At 37.4% G+C, this 10659-nt stretch overlaps 1 protein-coding gene across 1 annotated transcript; it reads right to left on the minus strand.

Annotated features, from left to right (window-relative positions):
- Window positions 1-2739: 2739 nt before the first annotated feature.
- Window positions 2740-8042, minus strand: LOC133331304 (pickpocket protein 28-like). The gene is made up of 9 exons (XM_061539703.1): window positions 7962-8042; window positions 7627-7833; window positions 7291-7551; window positions 5555-5815; window positions 5285-5489; window positions 5073-5212; window positions 3383-3513; window positions 3056-3308; window positions 2740-2995 (listed from the first exon to the last, which is right to left on the minus strand). The coding sequence occupies exons 1-9, from the start codon at window positions 8015-8017 to the stop codon at window positions 2740-2742; spliced, it is 1770 nt and encodes a 589-aa protein (XP_061395687.1). The 5' UTR covers window positions 8018-8042.
- Window positions 8043-10659: the final 2617 nt, after the last annotated feature.

Raw genomic sequence — 10659 nt, forward strand, 5'->3', positions numbered from 1 at the left:
GTAAACCATAATACAAATTTCATAAATGTTTAATGGATAATTATACCCTCAGCCTTATGGCTAATGAGGTTGGGGACTTTAGGGTGAGGGTGGACACTTTGACGCGGTGAAAATGAGCCTCATCGAAATATTGGTTTTAGACCCTATGTTTCTTTGGACCAAATTTGTTTCAGAAAAATTTGATTTCATCCCAACTTTGCGCATCTTATCATTTCTTCCAAACATAACTTAAGTTCGAAGATAGGGTATATCGGTCCACTACATCTGGTACCTCCCACAGAGAGGTTAGGCCTTCATTATCGAACCGTACGTTCTAGTTTTTTTATCTCGATATCCTCCGCAGGTGAAATGATTGCAACAGAGTCTTAGAACCAAACCCAAAACTCGGAACAAATCAGATAACTATTTTAATATAAAAAAGTGGTTTATATGGGGACTACCCTAAAAAGGAGGCGAACATTAATAATTTTTGGTAAGAAGATTTGTTACCATATGCAACTACAAAATACCAAATTCTAACGCATTCGGTAGAAAAACGCACTCAAGAACCCGAAAGTACCGAAAATTGGGGGTACCCTTATTGAGGTGCTATCCAAATAATTAACCTCTATTAATAATTTTTTGTGGAGAGATTTGGTACTTATTAAGAACTCAAAATACTAAATTACAGCCAATTCGGTGGAAACATATGATCAAAACCCACCTACCAGAAAAAGTGGACCTATACTTATAATTTTTTGTGGAGACATTTAGTACCCAATGCACCAAATTTCAGCAAATACGGCTGAAAAACGTGCTCAAGAACCTTAAAATACCAAAAATCTGGGGGTACCCTTACATGGGAGCTATGCCTAAACGTGGACCGATATATCCCATCTTCGAGCTTGACCTGCCTGCAGACAAAAGACGACTCTATGCAAAATTTTGGCGATCTATCTCTATTCTTTTAGACGAAAGAGTGATTACAACAGCTCCTGGAAAACCTTTTGTGAACAGGTCGATAGCATAAACGACGTCTCAAAAATAAAAAAAGGTTCTGTCAAAAACCCACACTCAAGCCGAAACGATGGTAGACAGTGATGGCAACAGGATGGAAACAACTGAAGAAACAATAAGGCTCCTGATGAACGCTCACTTCCCACGGAACCCATCCATAAGTGATGACGTTACGGTAACAAGGGAAGCAAGATCTGTGGATGACCTAAGGGGGTGTGAATGGAAAATACTAAAGGACTTCAGCAAGAACACAGAATTCCTAGAAGAATAGGGAGACCAACAAAAAAAAAAAGAAAAAAATAAGAATAATTCAATCTAATTAACTTTCCTTCCTAGAGCGCACAACAGGCCTCCTATGGCTTAAGTGTATGTCCGACAGTGGACATGTGGTGGTGTAAACCGCCCCTCTTTTCAAACTAACTAACATATCTAAATCTGAACCGATTTTCACGAAACTTAGCACACACTATTCTAAGCATAATTCAGTTTGTTGTGCTAATTTTCGTGCAAATCGAAAGCTATTTTTGGACTTTGGTGCACCATTTACCTTAAATCGGACGAAAATATATATGGGAGCTATATCTAAATCTGAACCAAATGAATGAGCTGTGCCAAATTTCATCCAATTCGAATAATAAATGCGACCTGTACTTTGTTTACAATTTCACATGGACAGACGGACGGACATGCATAAATCGACTTAGAAAGTGATTCTATGCATATTCTCAAAAGGAACCATGTTTCTATCTCGTTTCCTTTTGAATGTTAGAAATATATACACAAAGACATAATACCCTTTACCACAGTGTGGTGAATGGTATAAAAACAAGCTTGTAGCTCTGAATATCCTTTAAACATTTTATTGACGAATCTGAATGTCTGAATGCCTTGTAAGGTCCTCACAAAGTCCTTAACAAATATTATGTATAAATCAACGCTAAAAGCTATTATAGGACATATAACGCTTATAGGACATTCTGAGCTGCTGAAAAAATATTTTAAAACAACGCTTCTATCTTTGATATTACTTAAAATAGTCTATAAAAATCCACGCTTGTAGCGTGGATAGTCCTCCGATAATATTCTTGAAAATCCTTCGAAAAATATTCTATACAAATATACGATAATATTACAACTTCTAGTCCTTCTAAAATTGTATAAAATATATGGTATAAAAAATTGTTGTACAACAATCGGAATCAACAAGCATATAGCAAGTTGTTGGTAGAAAGTAATACTTATGTCACCCGAAAACACAATTCAGTACATACATTTTATAGATGACAGCCAGTTAAAGTAGATGATTGTCGTTCAAAAAGGGGATATATGGTCACCTTAATTAAATACAACTGTTTATAGACCAAATCATATTTTATTATTTCCATTGACTTCCTGAGCTTAAAGTAGATTTTCAAAACTATATTTTCCCCCGACAATTAGAACTGATGTATTATTTTTTCCAGGGACTATCACACCCAAATCCCTGAATATATAAGAATATCTTTTCCAAAAGCGTGGATTAAAAAAAAAGAAACAAATATTTGCAGGAAATTCTGAGCTTGTATCTTCACCTTAGAAATATAAAGCATAAACTCATCTTTTTTGGGTAAGAAAACAATTTGAACATTTGAGGTTTTTATTTGTAATTTCACAACTACATAAGGCGGCATAGTGGTTTCTTCTAATTAAAAATTGTATAAAATCAAGTATTATTTACAATTTTTGTTCACATATATCTAACATTTAAGCATCCTTTGTGGCAACCTTTTCATCATTAATCATTTCCTTGCGTTTCTTGTAACGCATTTTCAAATTGGTTATTAAACGAACCGTACAGAAATAGATAATCTCCACAATACTGAGCGTAGAGACACCCATAAAAAGACCCAATAGACCACCGCAATTGGCAAGGAAATCTGTTGTACCATACAGCTCGGAACGTTTCGAGGTAAGGAATTGAGCCTCTTTAAAGAATATTGATAGACGAGTTCTTTTGATTCTGAAATTAGAATTGGGTTATAATAATCTAAAGCATATTACTAAACTCAATACAACTTACTCTTGACTTGTTTCTTCCGATTCGGTAGAGTTTCCTTTATTAGTAGCTTTGACATATTCATAATCTGCCTGCGATATTTCTGCCTCATATGCAATGGAAGTGCATGATGGCAAACAGTTACATGTCGTTGGACCACGAACATTTTCACCTGACGTTGCTATACCCTGTTCGAATTCTTTTAGGGCCAATTCATCTTCGGCATTATTTAAGCACTCCACATGCTCGGTATTACACACGGGAACTTGTTCATGTCCTTTTGGAAAATAATTGTGTGATGAGATTTTATTGCAATTTCTTGTAGAATATTTTTTTTTATTATTCACTTACTTGGCATAGAGAATTTTACACAACCACATCTGGACAATGTAAAGTTGGCCAGACACTCCTGTTCACAATTACTTTGTGTATAGATTTGATAATAACGTAAATCACGTTCTTTTTGGAAATAGCATTGACGCCTGGGGAGAAATGGGAAAAAATTACGGGAAAATTAAATGAATATTTTTCGAATGGCATTCAGAGCTGTAATTGTAGATTTTTAATTATAGGACTTTCAATACTAATTATGGAAGTTATTTTAGAGCCACAAGCTTGGATAATCTAAGAACACTGATGGCGGGTCCTTCGGAGCTATGAGCCTGGATTTATATAATATTATTTGAAGCTTTTTAGTGTTCTTTGGGTGGATTTTTTTTAAAGTATGTATTTTTTAAATCTTTAATGGCGGTCTTACAGAGTTATCAACTCGGATTTGTTAATTATATTTATGAAGGTGTTTCAGAGCTAAAGGCTTGGATATATTAATAATATTTATTGAAGCTTGGATTAAGCTACCCTACACAACTATGTTGTCAGGGTATTATAGCTTTGTGCAGCCCCGAGCGTTTGTAACGCCGTCAACGTCAATAATATTTATTGAAGCTTGGATTAAGCTACCCTACACAACTATGTTGTCAGGGTATTATAGCTTTGTGCAGCCCCGAGCGTTTGTAACGCCGCGAAATATTGGTCCTAGACCCACCTTTAAGTATACCGATCGTCATAGCTCGACTAGCTGAGTCGATCTAGACATGTGTGTCCGTCCGTCTGTCCATTATAATTTGTAAACACGATTGATGCCACAGTTATGGACCAATCTTCACGAAATTTTCCATGTAGGAAGGTAAAGATCGATTAATATTTAGGGCATGAAATGGACCAAATACATAATTTTTGTCGGGTTTTCTGGTCGCTCCAGAGGCCGCTAGTATTGCCCAAACATCCCGAATTTTTGCATGGAGAAAGGGGTTCGGACCAAAGAATAAGCATGCCTGTTTTGATTAAGATCCGTCAATATTTAGCGAGTCAAATGGACCCTGAATTTTGTGTGAAAATTTTCAAAATCTTTATTCTGGGGGCATATATACTTGCTCCTGGTAGTATATCCAAGAGGAGTTGTTGACCTTTAAATTAATACACATTATATGGCTGTATGTACTCTGATGTGGGAGTTATCCGGAATTAGGTAAAGGTGACTATGTGCCTAGTATTACTATTACTCCATTAGAGGAAGGAAATCTCGCGCTGATCGCTTTGAAATTGTACATGAAGTTTCGATTATGGTCAAGGACGACGCCTATAGTTTTCGGTGAAGTTGAGATTTCATTCAGGGGGTGCAATTAACAGAAAACGTTAATTTTGTCAGATTTTCTAGTCGTTCTAGAGGCAATTATTATTGCAGAACATCACATATTTTACAAGGTGAAGGGGATCTGACCAAATACGTAGAGCGGCTGCTTAGATGATGATCTGTCAATATTCCGAGGGTCAAATTAACAAAAACCTAATGTGACCAAATATAATTAAGTGCAAATATCACGAAATATTGCCCAGGCTCAGAATATAGAACCGCAAAAAGTTAGCTTTTCGTGGTAGTTGTGTAGGGTATCATATGGTCGGCCCCGTCCGTCTATACTGCTCCCCTCACTGGTTTTCAAAATACACTTCCACTGTGAAGTATTTTTCATTTATAACTTACCTAATAGGTTCGTAATGCTTCAAGCCATCAGATGTTGTAATAATTTTCGGTTTAATGGCTATTAAAACTTCCTGATTAAATGGTACGCGGAAAAATTGTTTTGTTACTTGTGGAATTTCTCCCGGTGTATGTAGAAGCAACTGAAAATATAAATAAAAAAAAACACAAATTATATCCACTAATTCCCGCCACTTAATTCACATTAAAATCACCTTAAAACCTTGTGTTGGACCACGACACAGGTCATCGAAATCGTCTTCATTACCACTCAATGCCAGATTTAATCCAGCCTTAGATCCGGAACCCAAAACACGATATGGATAAGTTTCCGTGTCAGCATTGGCAGCATAGCCGTCTTCGACATTCCAATCGGTGGCAGTGCGATTTTCAGTGTGCAATATAAAATCATGTATTAAACTAGAAACAATATATATCGTGTTATATATAATTTTGGTTAATAACCAATGAGTGAGTTATATTACCCTTCATCACGATAAATTTCAAAGGCACTTAACGTATTGAATGTATAGCATGGCCCATCATCTGTTACAAAGGTGTGAAATAGTTCGGTACAGTCTGTGCCAACATTACGCCATTTACATTTCTGGAAAATTTCCCCAAATTCTGGCATTAAATCACGCAGGGTAGCAAGAAGTTCTGCGCTATCACTATAGTTTGATCCAATGGGGAATTGGATTAAATGTGAATCACATACTTGCAGAGCGGAGCTGAGTTTTGTCTTCCTAAATAGAATGTAAACAAATTGAATTTATTATGGATTAATCAAAAATAAATGTCAATGGAATAGGCGTCTCGAAGCTCTCACAGCTATAACCATAGGCTTCTAAAGAATATTTTTCCAAGGCCAGTCAGGGATTTAAGTGTGGATTTTTAACAATATTTTCCCAAGACTTTTATATTATGTATATTTAAAGATATTTCTTCGAAGTCTTTGAGAACCTTAAGCGTATATTTTTAGTGAATATTTTTCCAAAGGCCCTTAGAGCTATAAGGTTGCAGTTTTGGTGAACATTTTCCCTTGGTCTCGTAGAGATATAAGTGGGCATTTTTAAAAATATTTGTCCATGAACTCAATGTTTTCTAAGAGAAATTTTGCGTTTAATCGGAGGTGTTTATAAATAATATCTTTTCAAGGTCCTTTAGAAACAACTTTTTATACCCTCCACCAGTTGGAAAATATGTGAAATAAACGGGGGCTCCTAGGACAAAACTCACGTTATGATATACCGAAAAAGTCGAGAGAAATAGATAATAGATATGTGGTCTATATCAAAACTTTTGAGTAGTGAAACCATTTTTAGTTCAGAGATGTGGGTATACCGTTCTATGGAGGCTACACTCAAACATGGTTCAATATTAATAATTTTTGGTACGGAAATTTGCTATACAATGAGAAATACCGAATATATGGGGGTAACATTATATGGGGGCTACACCAAAACTTGGACCGATATATTTCATTTGCAATACGAAACATCCTAGAAGTACTAGCAATGTCTGTGCAAAATTTCAGAGCTCTGTCTTAAAAATTGCTATATATATCGTCATTTCGTGACAGACGGACAGGCATAAATCTACATAGAATTTTTTTTTAAACAACAAACTGGGATTCAGCCTGACTATTTTGCAAAAACAAAACACAAATGGTATCCCAAATAAACCGCCAACACTACTGATCAAGAATATTTATACTTTTTGGGGTCTCCGGTGAATATTTCGAGGTCGGAATGACAAATGTAATTTAATGGTAGAGGGTATGAAATATATTTTTCCAATGACTCTTATTATTTTAGGGGCGAATTTTTTAAAAATAGTTCTACCAGGACTCCAAGAGGTCAAAAAATATTTTTCCAATGACTCTCATTGATGTAACCTTACAATTTGTATTAATATTTCTACCAGGACTCTCGGATCTGTAAGGGCGAAATTTTTAAAAATTTCCGAAGGACTCTTAGCACTATAAGCCTGGATATTCATGGAACATTTTCGCAGGGACTCTCAGATCTATAAGCATACATTTTCAAAGAATATTTTTCCAAGGATCCTCAGATCTATAACCATGCACATTTAGAACCTTTAATTAATACTGGAAATTTCAAATGTAAATAGGCTGTTTGACCTACACTTTTAGATTTCTGCATTTTTTTTTTAATTTGTATAAACCCCATTTTACGGTGTTTGCCCTACAAATACCTACTCGTCATCTGATATATTTTCCGTTGTTCTGTTGTCGATATAATCTCGATATTTCCAATAGATATCCGTAAAATTGAAATATGTTTGTCTGGCCTTCGTTTCCGTACAAATGGTAACAGCCGGAAAGGGAATTTGCCAGACGGGTGTGGATTTTTCAGCAAAACTCACAATAACCGGATTATTATTCCACTTGTTCCAAATGTTCATGGTCAGCGAGGTACACAGGTATATGGAGAAAACAAAGACCATAATCCAAAATACTCTGAAATAAAAAAAAAAACACACACACATATTTGACTTATACTTCAGGTTTTCACTTCAATTCTTCGGCAATCACCTTTCCCAGACGGGTCTCTTTTGTTCACCCAAATATTTGATGCCATGGATGGTACTGTTGTCACAATATTCCGAGAATATGGCCCAAGCTGCCTGAGATGGTTTACCGTATTTGATTTGTTGTTTGTTATCCACATCATCGTCGCTATCCACATCAACGGTCTCCTTAAAGGCTGTAATGGTCTTGGCCATCAATGCTGCACGCTGCCTAATTGGATAAGACAAAGACAAATATCATTATCATCGAAAGACATGTGTGGCTGTATGCTTCTTTCTGTTTCTTTGGATTCGTATATAATCCTAAGAACACAGAAGAAGGAACCGTATGATCCATACCATTGCAGTGTAGTTTTCACTGCGGGTTTTTCATCCTGAACCTTTGCCGGCTCCATCTTGGCTGGCAAAGATGTTTCAACCGTTCCACACAGCAAATCGTTCCCTGAGAGTTTACTGACTGTTGACACAACCACGTCTAATCTGCGACTATTGAAAAAGTCTTCCAGTGGATTCGCTTTTTATATACCCTGACATGCCGTAACCACTTCGGTTAACAATGGCGTGGTTTGCCTTATCACATTTGTATTAAAACACTCACCTCGTGCTGCATTACACCTTTGGGATTTGCCAATAATCTTTTGGTGTACAAAAAATATTTACTCCTGGGAAATGCGTTAGTAGCCTGGGGCGAAAATATGTAAGTGTGTGGGATGGTTCTTTTGTTTTCTATCAACATACAGAAAGAGTTAATTTAATTTTAACTCGGCGTGAAGTTCCTGGAAATAGTAAGGTATGTTAGGGAGGGTCGAAAATTATTTGCTCAATCCTGTGATGACCATAAGGTTGGGATTTGTATTAAATTTGTCATTCCGTCATTAGGGTAGGTAAAAGAAGGTCGTTTTTGAAGCGTGTACGAAAAGTACTAAATTTTGTACAATTTGAAATTGGTACTATATTTGGTACCATCTGGATTGGGTGAACCGATAGAACTGGAGTACCGAAATTTGGAAATTAAATTACTGTAGGAGTGTAGAATTAGGGGTATGGATGTAGGTTTGGGAAATTTGTACTTAAGGGTATTAAATGGTACCAAATTTGGTACATTTTTAATTTAAGTGAGTTGGAATTCTGAAAATTGGAATTAGGATTACTTTTGGTGTGTAGTCTTGAAAATTCGTACGTAGATCTAGAATCTCAAAATGCTGTCTTAGTATCACTGTTTGGGTGTTGGATTCGGGTAAGTAGGAAGTTTTTAAAATCTCCACTAATGTGTACTAAATTTCACTACATTTGGTACAATTGGACTTAAATGAATTGATGGAGCAGGAATCACGAAAAATTTTAAATTAGAAATTGGCGCATGCAGAAAGTTTTGGAAATTCGTATTTCGATTGTTAAGGTAGGTAGTAATGGTGGAGGATAATATCTTTGTAAAATTTTTCACATGGATTTCATAGATTCCAGGTCTCGAAATAATTTAGTTAATTTGAAAGTATCGTAAAGAAATTGCTCGATTAAGGATCATGTTTAGACAGAACCCCTATAAAATCTTACTGATACATTTTCCGTATTTTGATGGTATAAATCCTTATATTCCTATAACACCCGTAGAACATTTCCCATTTACTTTTTGGTACGTGTCAAAAGCCACATACATACAAAACGTCATTTGCAGTGTAACGTGTCAAAAGCCACATACATACAAAACGTTACCCATCATAGCAACAACCTCGCATGACGTCCCCGTGAGTACTAGGAACGAGTGCATAGGCATTTGACACACGTCAGTTACTCTATCATATAATTCTCATTTACGTTGTGACTCTGCAAACTGAAGTATTTCACTTCCATCTACTGAGGGGGCCTGCCATTGCATAGGCTTGCTATTTTGTGTTGTGGATGTTCATTGCACTGACGATCATTCACAATTCTTTTGGGTGGCTACCCATTGTGGCGGCTACATAAATACATCGGCACAGAGGCTTCGGCTTACTGTTCCACACAGAGACTTCGGCCTACTGTTCCACACAGAGGCTTCTGTCTACTGTTCCACACAGAGGCTTCGGCTTACTGTTCCACACAGAGCGTTCGGTCTACTGTTCCACACAGAGACTTCGGTCTACTGTTCCACACATAAACATCGGCTTACTGTTCCACACAGAGACTTCGGCTTACTGTTCCACAAAGAGGCTTCGGCTTACTGTTCCACACAGAGGCTTCGGTCTACTGTTCCACACAGAGGCTTCAGTCTACTGTTCCACACAGAGGCTTCGGCTTACTGTTCCACACAGAGACTTCGGCTTACTGTTCCACACAGAGACCTCGGTCTACTGTTCCACACAGAGCATTCGGTCTACTGTTCCACACAGAGACTTCGGTCTACTGTTCCAAACAGAGACTTCGGTCTACTGTTCCACACAGAGGCTTCGGCTTACTGTTCCACACAGAGACTTCGGTCTACTGTTCGTAGTTAGATATAGTAGATTGCGCGAGAACTTAGTCAGTAGGCAACTATTAACATCGTTCCCGATCACCGTTAAATCGTCGTTGCCGATCATCGTACTGACACCAGATTACCATCATTCCCGATCACTGTCAAATCGTCGTTGCCGATTATCGTACTGACACCCGACAACCATCATTCCCGATCACCGTTAAATCGTCGTTGCCGATCAACGAACTGACACCAGATTACCATCATTCCCGATCACCGTCAAATCGTCGTTACCGATCATCGTACTGACACCCGACAACCATCATTCCCGGCCACCGTTTAATCATCGTGCTGATACCCGACAACCATCATTCCCGATCACCGTTAACTCGTCGTTGCCGAGTTACTGACACCCGACCACCGTTAAATCATCGTTGCCGCTTCCGACATTCACCACTCCCGATCACCGGTGAATCATCATTGCCGATCATCGATTCCGACTCCCGACAATCATCATTCCCGATCACCATTAAATCGTCGTAGCCGCTCCCGATGATCACCAGCATATTAAACCACTCGAAATCAATTATTTGTATTATATAT

The sequence above is a fragment of the Musca vetustissima genome, unplaced genomic scaffold, assembly GCF_032173495.1.
Source record: "Musca vetustissima isolate MV318-11 ecotype Yass unplaced genomic scaffold, APGP_CSIRO_Mvet_v1 utg24800, whole genome shotgun sequence".
NCBI classification, from domain to species: domain Eukaryota; kingdom Metazoa; phylum Arthropoda; class Insecta; order Diptera; family Muscidae; genus Musca; species Musca vetustissima.

Coding starts and splice junctions, on each gene's coding strand:
- LOC133331304 (XM_061539703.1), bottom strand. CDS start 8,017: ATGGAGCCGGCAAAGGTTCAGGATGAAAAACCCGCAGTGAAAACTACA. Junction 7,552..7,626: donor AAGAGACCCGTCTGGGAAAG/GTGATTGCCGAA, acceptor TTTTTATTTCAG/AGTATTTTGGATTATGGTCT. Junction 5,490..5,554: donor GAAATTTATCGTGATGAAGG/GTAATATAACTC, acceptor TATTGTTTCTAG/TTTAATACATGATTTTATAT.